Source organism: Micropterus dolomieu, linkage group LG19 (assembly GCF_021292245.1).
Source record: "Micropterus dolomieu isolate WLL.071019.BEF.003 ecotype Adirondacks linkage group LG19, ASM2129224v1, whole genome shotgun sequence".
NCBI lineage: Eukaryota > Metazoa > Chordata > Actinopteri > Centrarchiformes > Centrarchidae > Micropterus > Micropterus dolomieu.
The window spans coordinates 33,499,593-33,518,756 of NC_060168.1; the positions used below are offsets into that span (position 1 = coordinate 33,499,593).

Here is a 19,164-nt window from a genome sequence, read left to right on the forward strand (position 1 = left end):
TGTCGGGGGCAACGAGAAGCTCTTTCTGTGGACGCCATTTTGACAGGAAGGAAAACGCTGCAGCCGGTTCAGCTGAAGCTTCTGCTGCAGAGTCAAACCTTTCTGTACCTACGACCGACACGTGGAAACAGGGAGCAGGTTTAAAAACGCTGTGGTTCCCCTTGACGTCAGAAGACGCCTTTCCCATGAGCGAGTTGTTTCTCCTTCCCAGAAGAGCAAACAGCCGTCGTCTCAGGTCTGATTTATACTTCTGCGTCGAGTCTACGCCGTGAGCTGCGCACGAACCCTCGCACCGACACGTCTGTGTTGGTGTCTGCCGTTACACGCCGCGCCCGGCTGCGGCGTGCTTTCAGCACACAAGTATAAATCGGGAACTCTGTCTGACTCCAGTGTTTTTTATTGAAGAGGCGTGAAAGAGGACCTTAACACACGGGGCCCCCCCAACACCCACGGGGCCCCCAGCTCCATTAGTTTCCAAAATAAAGACATAAATGATTCATGCAACATTAAAACAGTTTCAGTTGATGGCTGTCTGAGGTGGCGCCTGATTGGCTGAAGCAGAAGGTGAACTCACCACGACGTCTGCGTCCAGAACCAGCAGGCTGATCTGATCCTGCAGCTGAGCCACCGTCTGAGGGGGGAGGTCTCTGGACGGGATGAACCACTCCCACTGCTCCTCCTCCTCCAGCAGCTCCTGGATACAGCGCTCGATAAACTCCTCCTCCCACAGCTCCTCCTCCACCTGCACACACGGAAAACACACGGTTCACGACGGACGGCGTGCACCTGGGTCACAGGAAATTACGACCGCAGCGTGGTGACCTATTAGCGATTCCTTGACTGATTAGACGGAGAGAAACCTAAAAATGCAGCCTCCCAGAGTCCAAAGTGACGTCATCACTGTGCGACCAACAGTAGAGAGGAAAGGTGTGAAAACTGACGATCGATTAATAGAACAAGGGAAAAAACACGAGCTGGGTTCTGGTTCTCCCCCTGACCGGAGCCCCAGCTGTGAGGCGGGTTCAGGGGGTTCTGGTTCTCCCCCTGACCGGAGCCCCGGGTGTGCTGCGAGTTCAGGGGGTTCTGGTTCTCCCCCTGACCGGAGCCCCGGCTGTGAGGCGAGTTCAGGGGGTTCTGGTTCTCCCCCTGACCTGATCCCCAGCTGTGAGGCGGGTTCAGGGGGTTCTGGTTCTCCCCCTGACCGGAGCCCCGGGTGTGAGGCGGGTTCAGCGGGTTCTGGTTCTCCCCCTGACCGGAGCCCCGGGTGTGAGGCGGGTTCTGGTTCTCCCCCTGACCGGATCCCCGGCTGTGAGGCGGGTTCAGGGGGTTCTGGTTCTCCCCCTGACCTGATCCCCAGCTGTGAGGCGGGTTCAGCGGGTTCTGGTTCTCCCCCTGACCTGATCCCCAGCTGTGAGGCGGGTTCAGCGGGTTCTGGTTCTCCCCCTGACCGGAGCCCCGGCTGTGAGGCGGGTTCAGCGGGTTCTGGTTCTCCCCCTGACCGGAGCCCCGGGTGTGCTGCGGGTTCAGCGGGTTCTGGTTCTCCCCCTGACCGGAGCCCCGGCTGTGAGGCGGGTTCAGCGGGTTCTGGTTCTCCCCCTGACCGGAGCCCCGGCTGTGAGGCGGGTTCAGGGGGTTCTGGTTCTGGAGCCCCGGGTTTGCTCTCACCTGCCGGTTGAACTCCTCCTCGTTCTCCATCCACAGGTACTCAGCGAACGGGTCGTCCTCGGACGGGAACTGGCTGCTCAGGATCACCTCGTTGCTGATCGTCATTTTCGGGGCGATGCTGCTGTAGCTCGGGTCTTTCATGTCCCTCCTCTCACAGACCTGCGACACCGGGAGAGACACACAGACACGGTTCCCCCGTTAAACAGCGAGCAGCCGGCCCGTTACCGTCCCGGGTCGCTGTGATGGCGGCTGGCTGACAGACAGCAGCGGGCAGCTAACGGCTGTCGCTGCCATCTTTACGGTCAAAGTGACCCGAAACAAATGCAGAAACATGGACAGGAACACGTGAACACGGTCACTGAGAGTCAGTTCAGTCATGTGAGGACATAAAACGTTTTGTTTTAACTCGTTAAATACCTGACAGCCCGGTTTGTTCGACGGCAGCGGCTCAAACGTTGAACTCTGGCGGACTCTGACTGTAATGGCCGCGCTGCCTCTGTTTGTTTACATCTCCGACGTCACTCCGAGCGCGCTTGTGATTGGATACACCGCTCTGCTGCCTTCACGTGACACATTGCCTGTTAAAAACAAAAGGACAAGAGAATCGGAAAGTAGCAAACTTCTGCTTGACTTTGCGCCATTTGTGACTGTTATGGCCATGATTTCGTTCCCATTGATGATTAATTAGGTTAAAGCGGTGATATTAGACAGTAGACACTAAGAGCAACCCGTGTTACTGATAACAAAAACAACAGTGTGTAGTGTATGGAAGCCCATTTCTGCCAAAAAAAAAAAAAACAACAACACGAAAATCGCAAAATACAAATATTCCTTCAAATCATGACATTATTAAGACAAAATTTGCGAAATAAAGTGAGAATTATGACATGAAAAGGCACCTTTACTTACTGGGTCAAGGTCAGAAATCAGAAAAACTTTATTGATCACTGAGGGCAAATTGTTGTGTTACAGTTGTTCACGTTGCTAATCAAGGTATCCAAGAAATAGAAATAATAAAAATAAAAAGTTGGAAAGTAGATGCTTTTAAAAAATACAAATCTAAAAATATATATAGGAGTGCAGAAAAATGTACAGTATGTGACAGAAGTGTAATGAATTAAAATATAATAAGTACTAATAATGGGAGATGACGAGAGATGAACTGGATTAAATCATTAGAAATGGCAGTATTAAGACAGAATATGGCCTTACGGGGTTTGACTACGCACGACAGTAAGCATGATCAGTACGAGAACAGGAAAAGCAATAAGTTACCTTACCTGAGCAGTGGTTCAGCAGGTAGAGCGGGTTGCCTGTTAATTAGAAGGTCAGCGGGTCAATTCCCGGCTCCTCCAGGCTGCAAGTCAAAGTATCTTCATCAAGATACTGAACCCTGTGAATATTAGTTTCTGTGCATTTTCTTGTCAATTCTGTCCATTTAAAAACAAAATATACACAACCTGGAGGAGTAACTAGTATAAATTAGTAAGTATTATAACATTAAATAAAAAGTATGTCAGTATAATAATATATGTAGTCTACAGTTTAGACTTTATTTGGATAGTCTGCCTACAGATAGGCAAGTTTATTTAGTAGTTTTTATAACATTTAAATAGCTTAAACAGATATTACACCATTAGGGCTAATGTTAGTGTGTTCATTATAATTCCAGATAATAGTATAGGATACTATATAACTTATCACTACGATAATAATTTCAAATGCACAAAACAGCTGTTTCATTTTTGTGGATTGTTTTGATGGTGATAAGTCTCTGATTTGTTAATGCTAAGTAGTAACTTGTCTGTAATCATAACCATTCATGCAAAGCAACGAGCAACTTTTTTAATCTCCTGCTCCATCCAGGCTGTGATTGGTCGGTTTACAAAAAGTGACTTTGAAGAGCAGGTTTCTGCAAGAAAGGCACCAGATGGCGTCACATGAGTCATCTCTCCCATTAGCGCTAGCTTTGTCGCGGAACATTAAGGCGTGGTCAAACCAACGCAGCAGCGGCCTTATAAATCCAGCGCCAGCTGCTTGTGGATTGGACGAGAGGTGAAAGACATCAGAGACATCGGAATTGTATTTACGTTCTGCTTGACCAACAGCTGTTTCATAAATTGATATTAAAACACATTCAGAGAGGATTTGAAATGCTTTTTTTCTTCAATTTTTATCATTTTGGTGCTGGTGACTTTTCTTTGGCACTCGCTAAAACCTCTTTGAGGGGCACCAAAAATTCCTCTTTGCAGGAAAAACCCTGCCGTTACTCGAGTAAAAAAGATTTAGTAAAACTGGCTTTTCCTACCATTTTATTTGAATGTTAAATCTGAGTTTTTCTGCTTTAAGTAGTGTATGTAACAAAGCGTATGGCATGCAAACTACTTCCTGCTAAGAATCCCATTAATGCAGTTTGTCGTTATATATTTATGAACATGGTGCAACTCTACAGCTTTCAATGATGATTGAAATCTTAATTTCCTGCTCACTGTAGCAGGCGGGAGTCTATAACCATGTCAGGGACATTTATTTTATTTTGTATGTTTCTGTAATAAATTCATGATTATGTGATTTCATGCAGCCATAAAAAAAATTATAAAATGTAAAATAAGTAAGGTGTTAAAAGGGGTAACATTAACAATATGTTACATATTGGAAATAATTCTGCAGTGCACTTGTTCAATTAGCCTCTGGGAAAATGTAAACAACAGTAAGTAGTGATAGTGATGATATGTTTTTCATCTTCACATAGAAAGTCTGCTCAGCTGTCCAGGTTCAGGGTAAAGAGAACAACACAGTGATTTTAGTTGAAATCATTTTAATTTCAGCAGTAAACTCACATTATTGTGTTTGTGGTGCTGCAGTAACAACAATGCAAATGCAAAACAAAGTTTGACCAATATCTCATTGAAAATACATTTATTATGAACTGATGTGTGGGTGTGTGTTTCTGCACATTATTGACTTTGAGTCTGTTTTGTGTGTAAAGTAAAAGGTTGTTTATATTTTGCTTGGATAGAAATTCACACACAGACCAATGAACCTGATTTGCACCCTCAGTTGTAACTTCTGTGTAAGAGGGTGGACGTGGCCCATTTTAGTTGAAAATCAGGGCCTATTTTAGTAGCTCGCTGGTTTAGCTAAAAAACTACCTAAAATGAAATTAATCAAATTTTATTTACAGATGTAAACTTTTTTTTATTTGATAGAGGCGTAAAAACATCTTTTATAAACATTTAACTTTGTTGGTAATCTGATTTATAACTGTTTTATCCATCTGATCCATGCTGGTGAGTAAGAAGTAAAATGAATCCTCCAAAATAATCTCGCCTTGACCCTTCCGGGGCTCCGTACAATGCGCTGAAATATTCTGTCCCGTTGATGGTTAAAAAGTTTGATATGTAACTATTTCTGTAACACTAATGCCAACATAATCAATAAGGTTAATAAATATATATTTAAATATATATATATTTAAATTAAAGTACAATTTGTTGCTTGTCATGCTTTCTTTTCGGGGGGGTGGAGAAGGAGGAGGGGGACTTTATTAATCGATCAGGCTCATTCGCAACACATCACGCTAACAGGTTAGCTGCTAGCTGCGCGTTGAAGAAGCGAAGGTAAGCGTGTTTATATATATATCAGCAAATATAAACTACAATATACACATATCCGCAGACTGCTCCCGGCTTTATATAAACTTTGCACATTGAAAAATCTAAACCTCGTTGTGAAGCTTTAAACTACGTTAGCTAACGACTAGCATTAGCATGTAGCAGCAGGCTAGCAGGTCGTGTTAGCCTCGGCTGTGTAGCACGGCCCTCTGGCTTTACGGGATCAATCCGGCAATTATTGGGTGTATTTGTTATGTATCAGATGCAAACATTCATTTACAAATGACTCTGATTCATAAAAAAACTGTAGGTTTTTTTTTGTCTTGAGTTTTTAAAGTTTTAAAAGGGGTAAAATAGCGAGTTAGCATCGTTAGCTTAGCTGCTCGCACAGTACAGGTGTCGTGTCTCTGTTGTTCACTTTCACACACACCTGAAAGCTGCTCAGGTGTTCACTTGCCAGATACTGCTTCACTGTGAAAATACGCTTTGTAGCTGGTTCACCATCGTTCCTTTACACAAGTTAACGGTGTGTTTTGGGTCCATGTCTCCTCCTTTCAGGCCTCAGTGATCCATAAAGAGCCTTATTTTTATTATTACTCACATGTCTCTTTGATATTTTCACACAGGTTCAGTGAGGATGTTTCCATCTCTCAGTTCACATCTGTTCATTTCCTCCCTCTTTGTCTGAGGCGGCGTTTCTCTAGCCTGTTTCTGTCTCATGTCCCAGTAGTCACACCTTCTCAGGTGTTAATGAATCACGGCCGGTTTTCTTCCATGTGCTCTAACTTATATTTGCTGCTCTTCACTCGCCTCTGTTGTCTTTTAGTAGAGGCAGCGTTTGAAGAATGTCTCATTGTGTTTCAGCAGAGATAAGACGTTCACCACAGAAGAGGAACTTCACTTTCACCAACTTTACCGTTTGCACAAGACGTTTTCTGACACTAACTTCCCCCCCCGGTCCTTTTTGCCGCCTGTCTCTTTCCTTATCTTGACTCGCCGGTGCAGAAACAGCAGCTCCACTTGGTGACGTCATGTCTCAGAAGTCGCAGTCAGACGGAGGTCAGAAACACTTCGCCGTGGGTCGGGGGCTCCTGGCCGCCGCAGAGACCTTGAACTTCAGCATGAATGAACAGCGATCCAGCCGGCAGATGGGGGGCATGTCCTCGGGGGTGGGGGTGGGTGGTGGTGGTGGCGGCATGGAGGGCCAGGACGGCAGCTCCCAGATGTCCCGGCGTGGTGGCGGCAGCAATCTTGGCAACACCATGAAGTTGTTTGCCAGTTTGGGGCTGTCGCCCTCCGACCTGGACGCTCTAGCTGAAATCCCTGAAGAGGACATCAGTGTGGAGACGCTGCCGCACATCCTCAGGCAGCTCAAGAGCCGCAAGGGGGACGCGGGAGAGCGGCGAGCGGCATCCTCCATGTCCTCTGACGCTGGGTATCGAGGAGGAAGGGACAGCTGGGACGACATGCACGGCGGGAGGATGGGCGGTCCTTCTCTGGGTCAGAGTTCAGCCCGGGCCCAGCCCTCTGCAGACTTTGGGTTCAGTTCCATGCAGGACGTCTCCCCCAGCCGGGGCTACAGCTTAAATTATAGTGGCGGCGGTGGGGGGGGGGGCAGAGACAGGCCGTATTCTGAGCTTTCCCGCCAAGACTCCTACAGCGGCCTCGGCGTGGGGATGCAGACCTCCAACTCCGTCTTTATGCAGAGGAGGATGGGCTCCCCTTCAAACGGAAAAGTCCAAGACTTCTTGGGAGTCACGCCCTCCATGTTCCCCCACGTGTGCTCTCTTTGTGACTTTGACGTTCATTCCAACATGGTGAGTACCGTCCAGCCTCCTCCTCTTTTCCTCTCGGACTAACTTAAAATGTTTCAGCTCAAGTCTTCTGTCCTCTTCAGTCAGTGACAGGTTGGTCCCTTGTGTTTCCAGAGACTGGAGGTCCGGTTTGCATCGTGTAATCTCCTTGTTTGAAATCAGCATGTCTCGTATCTTTGTTTCTTTACACCTGAAGCTCTGCGGCGTTACACACTCAGGTTTCGGGTCTCTTCAGTCGTCGTCCAGCCAGATATTTAGTGTTTATTACACATGTCTACACGTCACGACACCTGGAAGGTAAACAGAAAGATGAAATGTCGACCCCACACACTCCTGGACCAATCAGCAGCTCTTTACACAATGACATCACTTACCTTCAGACTCCTGAACGTCCGTATCGGCTGTTAAAACCAGGTGTTCCCATGGACCTGGCATAAAAAAATGAAACGCAGCCAGTGTTTCTCTTTTTTATTTATTTTTTTATTTTTAAAAACAAACCCTTGGGATCAGAAAACCTCTGAGGGTATTAAATAATTAATTTTCTTGTTTATCAGCAGGCACATGCACCAAAACTGATGTCTGAAATAAAGTTCAGTAGCATTTTAGCGACTCTGAATCCTTATTAAATCATTTCTGGTAGTTTGTTTGGTGGAAAGAAGAAGTCTTAGTTAAACTCTGCTGATATCGGCCTGTCACAGATCGCCCGGCATCGGCGTGCATGTTGTCCGATATGCTTCTATAAGAAAACGTTCTTACAGAAAAAGGTGCTTGAGTTGATTTTAGAAATAGTGTTTCAGATAGTTTGTCCAGCATTATGTACGCTACAACTCCGTTATGTACAGTACTGCGCCGTGACGTCCCCTGTTGGTTTGTGGACTACCGTTTTGAAGCCTTCAGGTCGGCATTTTGGCCGTCGCCATCTTGGTTTTTTGGAACCAGACGTGACCATATTTGGATGAGAGGGTGGAGCTAGCTAGCTTGGTTAGCAAGATGCATCTGTAATTCACGTCAACTGTGATATTAGCTGGGATGCTAATTTTGGCTAGCGACAAACAGGCTAAAAACTAAACATGCTTACTGAAAAATGGCGCTGGTTAAACGTACACAGAGCAGCGGATACGAGTCGCCTCTATCCTGATTGACAGGTTGTCAATCAGCTTGTAGCCCCGCCCTAAAGCCTCCCCTGCTTCCTGGTCTCTGTTCCTCTAAATGGGACCATACGGGATAGAGACAGGAAGTGGCTCTCGGTGACGTTGACCCTTTAATGACATTCAACTCAAACAGCCGCTGAACACGGTCTGGGCTCAGAAATGTACCTGCCGCCTCACTAATGTTTCAAACCGTGCGCCAGCACAAACATGGCGATGACCAGCGTCAGCCACCATGTTCTGAACAGATGACCAACACCACTAGGCATGATGGGAAATGTGGCCTGTCGCTGGTCACAGCAGAGCAGGCGACGCTGGAGGTCAGCGGTGTGTCTTCACACTAAGCTGCTAACTAGTTTGTGAAATACTTTTCTTAAAAGTTTCAGTGTTTATTAAAGTCTGTCTCCGACGACGTCGCCAGCGAGCTCTTTCTCATTAGCTCACGTTTAGTAAATTTAAAAGTCTGGTATTTTTATTTGGCAGTTGTTTGGTTGATTTTGAAGAGAGTCCACGTGCTGGAAGGATGAAGAGAAGGCGGTCTGCCATCTCATTTGTCTTGGCAGACGTCTGTAGAGTCAGAAGACACGATCTAACAGAAGATAAATAATCCGTAAGGGATTCGCTGCCCGCAGAGCCTAATGAATCCAGGTGTTGGAACCGGATCTTAAATGGACAATCCCTACAAATAGGCTGATATTTGGCGCCATCGAGCTCGCCTACATCCAGTTCTCTTTAGCGGTGTTCATACTCAGGAAGTAAAGAGTTTCTGCATTCAGATCAGGGGCCTCATTTCTAAACGGTGCGAACGTCCAAAACAGGGCTGGAAACGTGCGGACGCCGCTTCCGAAGCAAAGGTTGGGATCTATAAAAACCAGAGCTGACGGGAGAAAGTGCGTCCTGGAAGTAAACTCTGAAGCATGCGTACGCACATAAAGAGGAGAGAAGAGAAACGGCGCCTCACACGGCAGAAGGATGAAACGCTTTGAAATGAATATTAGAGTGTAAAATAAATCCTAATATTCCCTCTAGTATTTCAGGCTTGAAGCCTTTCTGAATAAACAAACACCTGATTGACTGATTTTCCATTAAATCATCATTAAGATCATTTGCAGCCACAAAGATCCAGATTCAGGATCAGAAACACAAACAGAGATTCTGTTTCTGCAAAAGAGCCTCAGATGTGTTGGACAGTTTAATCAGGAATCAGATTCATTAATTCCTGCATGCAGCAGTTTATTCTCCTCAATAAGGTGAACATTTAAACTGACGCCGTCTTCAGTCGAGCAAACACCAGAGCGGAGTTTCGTTTACTGTTCTCACACGTTCGTCGCCTTACGGAGCCGAGCGCCAGCGTGCGGATGTGACGCGCCGCCTGTAAAAACACGTTATGGAAAATAAAACAGTTTGTCGTTTACTACAAGTCCTATTTCTTTAACTCGTCAGACTGTTTGTGGAAAGAAATGTTTAAACTCAGAGGAAGTCTTTCGGTTTCCTCTCTTTTCAAACGGGGGAATCCAGATCAGTACCTGGGTCGTCCCGTCTGTGGGGCCCCTCCAGCCAGCGAGGGAGGCCCCTTCCTGCAGAGCGGTTATAAAGGGGCGGAGCTCCGGGGCCCCCTCTCCTCAGGGGCACAAGCGTCGGTGAAAGTGTGTTTTTTACCCACCAAACAGCTTCAGCTTCACCAAAAGGAACGTCGGCGTCACGCTCTGTCAGTCTGCCTCCTTTTCTTCCTGCAGTCAGGACGCGTTAATATTAACGAGCTTCACTGAGCGTTTACAGGCAGCTGTGGGCGTTTGGAGGGCCGGACATGGAGCTCCCTCACAGGGGCCGCATTTCAAGCTGATTGGGATTCATTAAGGGAGCTTTGCTTACAGGTGCGCGTACGCACGGTTTTGGCTTTTGGGCACACGGACACTTTTAGTGAGGATTCTACGCAGGTTATAAATGAGACCTCAGGTCCCGCAGTTATCGCCTACTTTCTGAGGGGGTTTGTTTTGAACATGTGTGAGGGGAAAATATGGACCTTGGTTAAACCGCTGAGAGCTGATTAACGAGGGCTGACGGGGGAGGAAGAGCCCGTGGAGCTTCAGTAACTTATCAGTTTGAATCTGCAGGAGTGGAATCAACACGTTAACGGACTTCGACATGCTGAAAACAGACGACTGCTGCTCGACGTGTAAGTAACGCAAACACATCACAGAAGCTCCTCAGAGACGTTGGTTCTGTTTGGAGACGTAATGTTGGCTGAATTTTGTTTTCAGGTATCCGGAGTGGGAACCTGGGATGTCCTCGGGCAGAGGGTAAGAGACGCACCAGCTTCAGGCTCTGAATACAAGACATTAAAGTCACTACAGCGATCAAAGTAACTGAGCTCATGTTGGTAAAACTGTGGCCAACATTTTAGCTCTTTTCCACCACAGAAACTTCAGGTAAACCCACCGTTCCTGAACCCAAAGGTCAGCTCTGGCTGCCGGGTTCAGGTGCAGGAATCCAGCCGCTGCAGACATGAAGCCGCCCCGTGTCTTCACATAAACGCCGTTTCTTTCTACAGATTGATGTGTAAACTGGAGATGGTTTGAACGTTGTCGGGGGGGGGGGGGACACTATAACTAGGCAGCGTTGATTTTTTTTTCTAAGTCGGCGGCTCTCAAACTTTTTCCCGTCAACGACCCCTGAAGGGACAAATCAGAGCGCAGAGCCCCGTTTGAAAAGCAGATTTAGCCCCAGGGTTTCTGGTAGGATCATTACATGTTTTATTACAGAGTGTATGAAACCAGTGACCAACAGAATCGCACATTCTGTGACTCCTGGGGGTCCCGGGACCCCACTTTGAGAACCGCTGTTGTACTAAATCGTGTAACATTTCCAGTGGCGGGCAGCTCAGTCAGTCGTTGAAGAAGAGAAGCTGCAGAATGATTTCCTCCCTCTGTTTTCTTTGGCGTCTCTTCCTCATGTTCTGAATCAGGAGTAAAATGGAGCATCAGGGTTTTTCATGGATCAGAGAGGGAACTGGACCCACAGCCGACCGGTCCTGAAGGACTCTGCTGGTTCTGAGAGCCGGTGAGCAGCTGGTCTGGAGTCGGTCTGCTTCGCTCTCTGATCCTCCTGCAGCTTCACTTACTCACACTGAAGTGTAAAAGGAAATCCACACCGGCTCCTTATCTGGACCTTGCAGGTTCTTACAAGCTCAGGTTAGAGGAGCCCCCAGGGGACGAGTCGTTAAGTTCCTGTCGCGGAAAAGAACTTGTGATGATCGCATTTCCCCTCAGCCCCTTGTCACGGCGTTGTAGTGGTGTTTGAGTTTAACCTTCCTCGTTCTTCCTGGTTCCTCTGTTCCAGCGGGGGTCTTCTGGACGCCCCCAACCTGTCTGCAGGGCTGCTCGGACCTGCCCCCATGTCTTCAGCTCACACAGCAGGGGGGATGTCCTCCAGCTGGGGTAAGAGACTGCACAGGGGTCATACTGGCGGAGGTTAGTGTTTGGTCTGAGGAGAGGAAGTGTGTGGTGATAACATGCAGTGTGTCTGCGTATCAGGAGGAGGTGGAGGAGCCGGTCTGTCGGGAAAGAACCAGTCGGGACAGAATAAGGTCAGTCTGTTGTTAAACCTGGCGATACGCTGTAACGTCTGATCTCTGCGGCGCTGTAATGAAAGTGAAATGTTGTCCTCAGCTGAGAAGCAGAGTGGTGGTGGTGAAGTACGACCGGAAGCCTCTCAGCAACAAGACCCTGTTCGCCTTCACCGAGCCGTTCGGCTGCCTGAGGGAGCACCTGGTCCTCAAGAACAAGGTGGGCCAAACGATTTAACTGTGTTGGGGCTGGGAAATAAATGTTCAGTATATCGTCAATATTTGCTTTAAATTCATTTGAATCACAAACAAATTAGAACCTAATTTTTCTATTAAAATTAACAGTTTTAAATGTTCTACAAACTCAGATTTGTGAAGTGATCCACGGTTTGTCCCGTTCAGACCAAACAGAAAAGTTTAACCACATAATGAACCTTCTGGTTTCTTCAACTTTCACTCAGGAGCAAAAATCTGCCTTTAAACTTGAGAGAAAATGATTTGACATTTATCCTGAAAATTATCGATATCGAATGATATGAAATGTTTTTATCGTGATGACATTTTTGGCCACATCATGGCGTGCGCTGCGGTCTGCTCATTATCCCCGCCCACTCCGGGCTCTCACATGTGTCGCTGCAAACGCCCCCTCCCCGCCCGCCGCTAATCCTTCAAAACCTAGTCGGACTCGCCGCCGGGGCAGCGGGGGAAAGGCCGGTCGCTCTGACAGAGACGTTGGTCAGACAGAAGGCACCGCCGCAGCTAACGTTTTTCTTCTGTTTTTCAACACGATGTGCATGTCAGTCACTTTTCATCAACCGACCAATCACAGCCTGGATGGGGCGGGACATTAAAAAAAGTTTGACCTGCTGCAGCAAATCACAAAATGTTGAACAACATGATTATTGACCAGTTAGTACTTATATTAACAACTTAGAGACCGATGGAGAGCCTGTTTCCTGCACGAGGATTAAATAAATTTAAAAACAGAAATGAAACGGCTGGAACTGGAGTTAATATTCAGCTAGTGGTAAAACAGTATTATTATGATATTCTAATGAATGTAGTATTTAATATATTGTTATACCAACAGTAAACTATTAACTAAACATTATTATCTTTAATGTTATAACATTATTATTAATAATAACACAGTGGTTCTCAAACTTCTTGGACCACGGACCCCCGTTTGATAAGATTTTGTCCCCCATCTGATGAAATCTTACTTTTAGAATCAGTTTTATTGCCAAGTAGGTTAACAAGGAATTTTCCTTGATGACTGATATAAAGTAAAAAAATGACAAGATATGAGGGATCCTAAAGAAAAGGGGGTACGAGGGAATTTCTAAAAGTGTTTGTGGTGCTTGAGGGGCGAAAGATTGATTGGTGTGTTTGCTTAGTTCAGATTGGTAGATGTTTTATTACAGAAAGTGCATGAAACCCATGACCCAAACAGTAATTGTGTTACTTATGGATGGAATTAGAGTGGAAGAAAAACTATTCCCCTTTTTGCTGGGGACCCCACTTGGAGAACCCTCGTACTAATACACTGTACATGTATGTACACTAGTTCCTCCTGCAGGTTGTGGATAAAGACTCTTGATAATTAAGCAGGTCGACTCAGAGTACCGTTCGTTCTGTTATAACCTCACAATATGACTTCGTGCAGCCCTAATCTCTCTGGTGGCTTTTGTCTTTAACAGTTGGAGCCTTTCGATAGAGAATACAGTCAAATAAATAATGCAGTTCAAAATGCTCTAAACAAAGTCTGTATATCTATATGGAATTAAACAAGCTACCTCTGTAAACATCCGTCAGTAGTTTTTCCCTTTCGTTCCCAACATAAACATTTTGCTGTTGCACTAAACGGATCAAACTGATGCCGGAACGACGACGACGTGATGCCGTTTTGTTAGACGCGTGAATTCATGCTTTGTCAGGTCAGTGAGCGAGACAGCAATTTTTAAAAAGCTACGACGACAGCTGGAATAAAGTTAGTGACACGTTTTCTTTCACAGAACTTCCTCTTTACTCCAAACAATCTGCCAGTCTGTGCGTCTCTGTATAAATAAGAAGCAGCATCTTGAAACTCGGCCCGGCTCGCTCCTTCAGTATGTGTTGGTCGGCCATCAGAGGCTCCGTCTCCGCTCTGCCCGATCCTTTCATGCCACGTTCTGCGCGGCGCGTCAAGCTGCTGGTGCACTAATTCCATTCCATTTTCCATGTTTATTTCATATTTTTAACACAGACAATCACGCAAACGTTAACTTAAGCAAAAGCATAAATAAATAAATAAAAACAAGCAAAAACAAAAGAGAATCAACAGCAGCTAAAGCAACAACCTGGACAAATATCAAGTTCCCAACAACAAACAATTAAGACGCACCCAGTCAGACTCTCTCAAACTCCAAGAAACTGATCCGACCTGGAGTGGAGGACATCCGTAAGATTGAAATATAACTCCAGGCCTGAATAAAAAAGATCCACTGCAATAATATATTGTTTTGTGGCAGCAAATGTCAACATATTATACAGTCTCAGTTGCCTTAGTTCTATTCTTTTGTGGACACTGGGTCCAATTGGGTTCCCAGAATCCTCCCAATTTCCTTCAGCACCTCCGTCCAGTATTTGACACACAACCATAAGCAGTGGGTCAACGTTCCCACCTCCGCTTTACATTAGAGACACATCGGTGAAAGGGAAGGGTTAAAGAAACGCCTGCGATGAGGAGAAATATGGAGACTCTGAATGACTTTAAACTATTGCCTTCATACCGGTGCAAATTTTCTTTTTAGCATGATCGATAATAGTAAACGACTCATTTTCCCGCACGCCTCTGACCTTCTGTGTGTTAGCAGGCAATAACGTCTTCTAACAGACTAAGAGACACTTTGTCTGGTGACTGAATCAGCACTTTCTCAGTCTTTGACCTTCAGAGTTGATTCCTGTTTAGACAACTGATATTTCTGAGACAACTCCTCAGATCAACTTATTAAATGCATTAAAGTTTCCCGGTCGTACCGCTCCTTTCTTACACCATCACGGTTAAACATAAACGGTTGTTTTGTTCTTGTTTGAGCGTGAGAACGCTCGCCGACGTGCGAGAGCACGGTGGTTAGTCGCTGCTTCCGTCCTTCACCGTGACGGTTTAAATTCACTTTCTGCCCACCGAGGGTCCCGGCTGATTGAATGTTTGTCTCCGTCAGGCCTTCCTGGAGATGAACAGTCACGAGGAGGCTCTGGACATGGTGAACTACTACGAGCGGCAGCCGGCAGCTCTGTACGGCAAACCAATCACCTTCTACCTGTCCAAGAGGCTGCTGGTCATCCAGGTAACAGCCGCAGTGCAGCAGTCAGGCGGCTCCTGAACGCCACTCAGCCGCCAAAACAAAACGGTGCGTTTGTGTTCCAGAAAGACGAGCGGTCGACTGACAGGCCGATGGACCGGCCGATGGACAGGCCCGTCAGAGAGGTCAAAGGTCACGGCAGCCAGGTGGTGTTCTTCTCCAACCTGCCCAGAGAGGAAGAGAAGAAGAAGGAGCTGCTGACCATCGCCGGACGCTTCGGCACGGTGGAGAAACACCTCTTCCTAACGGACCAGGTAAACCTGAGACATCTCTGATCGGGCGCTCCGGAGACGGGAGACTCGTGCACTGATGCCGAATCTGTTTGCGTCCAGGCGTTCGTCCAGCTGGGGACCCCCGAGGACGCCGAGATGCTGGTGAAGTACTACAGCGTGAACCCGCTCACCATCAGAGGGAGACCCATCCGCCTCAACATCTGCACCAAGTACAAGACGCTCACGTGAGTACAGACACCTGTCACCTGGTGACCACGACACCTGGGGGCGGGGCTTGTTGCTGAGAGTCACCTGGGAACTCAGAGCTGCAGTGCACTGTGACATCACCCGGCTGTCACATGGCGTTGTCCTGTATTAGCAAACACACCTGGCAGGTGTTGCAGCCTGTAAAGCCTCCTGTGGGCGTGTCCACGCACAGCGCACCTGATCTGTAGGTGGCATCGCTCTGCTGCGGGGTGAGTAAAAGGGTTTCCTGGTCAGTTTTGAACAGATAGTTGACTAAGAACACAGGAAACTGCAGCGAGTGAGGTTTTCAGTTTCAAACTGTAAACACGTTCTCACAAAAAGGAAAGCAAACGTGTCAATAAGCCGGGTTCAGCGCTCATTCACAGCTTTGATGGCGAGCAGCGGGTACACGGCAGCGTAGGGACGTCACCACACCAGAAACTTAGTAGGCGCTACCAACACCAGTGAAACTCTGCGATCATCAGTACCAAATTTGATCCCACGGTAAAAAACCAAAACAATAAATGTACCTTTTTTTTTTTTTCACGAACTCACGTGTGTGAGATGTTTCGGGGAGGTCGCCGTCTTCCCTGGCAGAGATTTGAGATTACAGAAGTCGCACGCCTCTGGAGCAACGAGGGGTTAAGTGTCCTGCGCATGTGTCTTATCCACTGCGCCACCATCACATCGACTCCTCCTACAGCAGGGGTCGGGGGCCCTGTGATCGATCCACATCATCCTGTGGACGCTTATTTTCAAGTCCTCAGTATTTCAGGTAGAGGTGTGTCAAGCAGGCCAGAGACTCTTTTGAATTTCCTTCAGAAATTTTCAAAGTAAAAGCTCTCAATTAAACATGACAGGACTGCTGCTAAGAGGTTCTCGTGCTTTTATTTTGTAGGCACAATCACTTAAGAGGAAGTGATTATGTGAGTAACTTCTGCTGTCATGACCGAGCTCTGTTTCAGAACCAGACGCAATGTTTTTTTGTTTTTTTTGCCGCTATCAAAGTGATAAGTGAGTAACGAGAGCGCCGGACAGACTGAATTAGTGTAAATCAACTTTTCCTTTAGTGATTCTGAAGTAAGACGTGTTGAAGGGTTTTATTCTTTGCAGACAGTCAGAGAGACAAAGAGCCTGAGAAGAAACGGGTGACTTTGTATTCTGAGGTTGTAACGCAGCTTTCTGAGGGAGGAAGGGCGTCGCAGCGACCCGTCCTGAGGTGAAGGACAGTCCGATAAGAAACCCTCGAACGAGAACATCTTTCACCAAACGGCACGCAGTGAGCGTGAGAACAGGAACACCCTGAGGACGAAGTCTGACCCTGGACCTGGTTTCTGTGTTTCAGTGTGAACCAGAGACAGGGCGGCTCCGGTGGAGACGGTCGAGGCCAGAGGAGCGGCGGAGCGAACGCCGCCTCCTCCTACGACGCCGGCTCTGGGTCCAGGTCCAAATCCTCATCCAGGTCCAGAGAGGATAGGAGGGAGGAGAACAAACCGAAGCCTGAGGAGAAACCGGCAGCGGCGGAGGAGGAGGAGGAGGAGGTGTCGGGAGTGATGGAGGGGGAGGACGGAGGGGAGGGGGAGGAGCGGGAGCAGGTAACTGATGGCGACGCCAAGGGGGAGGAGCCAGAGACGACCGAGTCTGTGAAGGAAACGGTGGAGGACGTCCAAGAGGAGGCGGAGGAGGAGGTGAGAACGCATGAAAACACGGAGGATTCAACTTTATTAAACACATTAACAAACAATGACGATGGCACCAAATAGCAGAAATACATTTAAAAAGATAATAAAGTAAAACTAGATTCAGTGACACTTTCACACGTCTTTTATCGCTACGCTAGGCTAACCTGTTCACAGTGAAGCACGACAGCCGGGTTACAGACACATTATCTGGACTCACCAGAGAGTTCAACTTCCTCGCTTTAATCCCCAAAACTAAAGTAAAAATGTATTTAATAAAAGGCGTTAGTGTTCCTTCCGTCAGACGAAACTAAACGAAATATCTTCAACGATCTGACTAAAACGAGACAGTGTCCTCCGTAAATGTAATCTGTAAAATAATGTTAATAAAATCTCCCTTTTTGTCAGTTTAATGAAGAGACAAAATATTACAGGCCAGATTTTCACTTTAACGTGCAGCTGTGTTTTTTTTATTTCTTTTATTTTTTTCCTTCCTGTGCTTTTGAACGCTGGTTGCCCAGGGCAACGCCTGGTGCGCGAGGGAAACGTTACTGTGGACTCTGGTGATGAACACAACCTGCTCGGGAGAAAGAGACGCTTAGATGTTTGGTCCCACTTCAAAGACAGTGAGGCGGCCAAAAAACCAGAGAGAACCGCATCCGATATAATCATTCAAAGATTTCTGTAAAAAACACTACGAACTTGAAGCGTCATATCAAGGCTGAACACGTGGAGCTGAGCTGAGTTAACGTCTCCTTTGCAATAAAAATGAGAACAGAGCTAACATTTACAAAACATTTGATCTCTGAGTGAAAACAGACTAAAATGATAAATCTCTCTGTTTTGGTTCGAGCTGATATAATAAAAAAGACTAAAGTGACGCTTCACATCAGACTGAAATGCGCAGACTTCTAGTCAACTAAAAGTTGATAAAACAAATATTACGCAGTGGACTAAATCTGAGACTAAACAAAATGAACACTGCTGGTGTGGATTTGTCCAAAACGCAGCTGCAGTTTTTTCAGGCCATAATCTTCCCACGCAGGTTCCTGATGGTGATGATGTCACACCCGGAGGCGTGGGCGGGGCTGATGTTGAGGCCAAGCAGGGGGCGGAGTCAGAGGGACAAATGGAACCAACAGAAAGCAAAGAACACGAGATCAAAGAAGAGCCGAACGCAGAACCGGAACCAGGAGAGAGCTCGGAGCCTCCGGAGGGAGACCTGCCCGAGGACACGGTACGCTTCCAGAAAGCCGCGTTACCGAGAGAAGCGTTTTGGAACAGCAGTCGGCCCTCAGGGGCCGTTCAGTAGCTGTTCCGGAGCTTTTGACTGTTTTTAATAGTGTTTTTCTGAAAAGTAAAAATGGACCTTGCTGGTTGTGGTTCTGTGTCTCTCAGCTTGATCGGGACTTCCTGGAGAACATGGAGGACTTTGTGACGTTGGACGAACTGGCAGAGGACGAGGACGAAGCAGGCGGAGAGTCCGGCTCCATCGGTACCCGGTTCTGTTTCTACTTTAGAGAGCCAACAGTGTTTGAGGCGAGACGCTGCAGGTGAACGGGGTTCAGATCACCAGGAAACCTTCAAACCTCATTACTCGCATTAAGACGACGTTTCTTTGTATGAAATATTACATTTAAATATGCAAATGAGGCAGCATCTAATTTGCATCTATTTCAAGAACTGAAATCTGATGTTTTACAGAGGGGAGTTTGGATCTCTCTCTTTTTATTTTTGATGGCGCAGCGGATAAGACGCATGCCTTTGGTGTGAGAGACCCGGGTTCGAGTCCACTGTGAGACACCATTGTGTCCAGAGGCGTGCGACCAGAGTCGCTTTGGATAAAAGCCTCAGCTAAATGATTATTATTATTATTA

At 46.9% G+C, this 19,164-nt stretch overlaps 2 protein-coding genes across 7 annotated transcripts in view; one reads left to right on the plus strand and one right to left on the minus strand.

Annotated features, from left to right (window-relative positions):
• The window catches only part of LOC123957750 (polyadenylate-binding protein-interacting protein 2-like), a 4,369-nt gene extending 2,138 nt beyond the window's left edge, over positions 1–2,231 (minus strand). For 2 of the 3 annotated variants that reach the window (XM_046030789.1, XM_046030790.1), the window contains exons 1-3: positions 2,083–2,231; positions 1,666–1,824; positions 663–742 (exon numbers count right to left, since the gene is read on the minus strand). In XM_046030789.1, the coding sequence (XP_045886745.1) occupies positions 663–742; positions 1,666–1,806 (221 nt within the window). In that variant the 5' untranslated portion in view covers positions 1,807–1,824; positions 2,083–2,231. Of the gene's footprint in view, positions 1–574; positions 743–1,665; positions 1,825–2,082 lie in introns of all 3 variants that reach the window. The other variant, XM_046030791.1, reaches the window with a different exon arrangement.
• Positions 2,232–5,183: 2,952 nt separating this feature from the next.
• matr3l1.2 (matrin 3-like 1.2) overlaps positions 5,184–19,164 on the plus strand; it is a 22,008-nt gene continuing 8,027 nt past the window's right edge. Inside the window, exons 1-13 of one of the 4 annotated variants that reach the window (XM_046030770.1) lie at positions 5,184–5,285; positions 6,144–7,096; positions 10,356–10,417; positions 10,503–10,541; positions 11,581–11,678; positions 11,775–11,827; positions 11,910–12,026; positions 15,010–15,135; positions 15,216–15,404; positions 15,483–15,607; positions 16,954–17,296; positions 18,333–18,524; positions 18,686–18,782. In XM_046030770.1, the coding sequence (XP_045886726.1) occupies positions 6,311–7,096; positions 10,356–10,417; positions 10,503–10,541; positions 11,581–11,678; positions 11,775–11,827; positions 11,910–12,026; positions 15,010–15,135; positions 15,216–15,404; positions 15,483–15,607; positions 16,954–17,296; positions 18,333–18,524; positions 18,686–18,782 (2,227 nt within the window). In that variant the 5' untranslated portion in view covers positions 5,184–5,285; positions 6,144–6,310. The remainder of the gene's footprint in view (positions 5,286–6,143; positions 7,097–10,355; positions 10,418–10,502; positions 10,542–11,580; positions 11,679–11,774; positions 11,828–11,909; positions 12,027–15,009; positions 15,136–15,215; positions 15,405–15,482; positions 15,608–16,953; positions 17,297–18,332; positions 18,525–18,685; positions 18,783–19,164) is intronic. The other 3 variants (XM_046030772.1, XM_046030773.1, XM_046030771.1) reach the window with 3 other exon arrangements.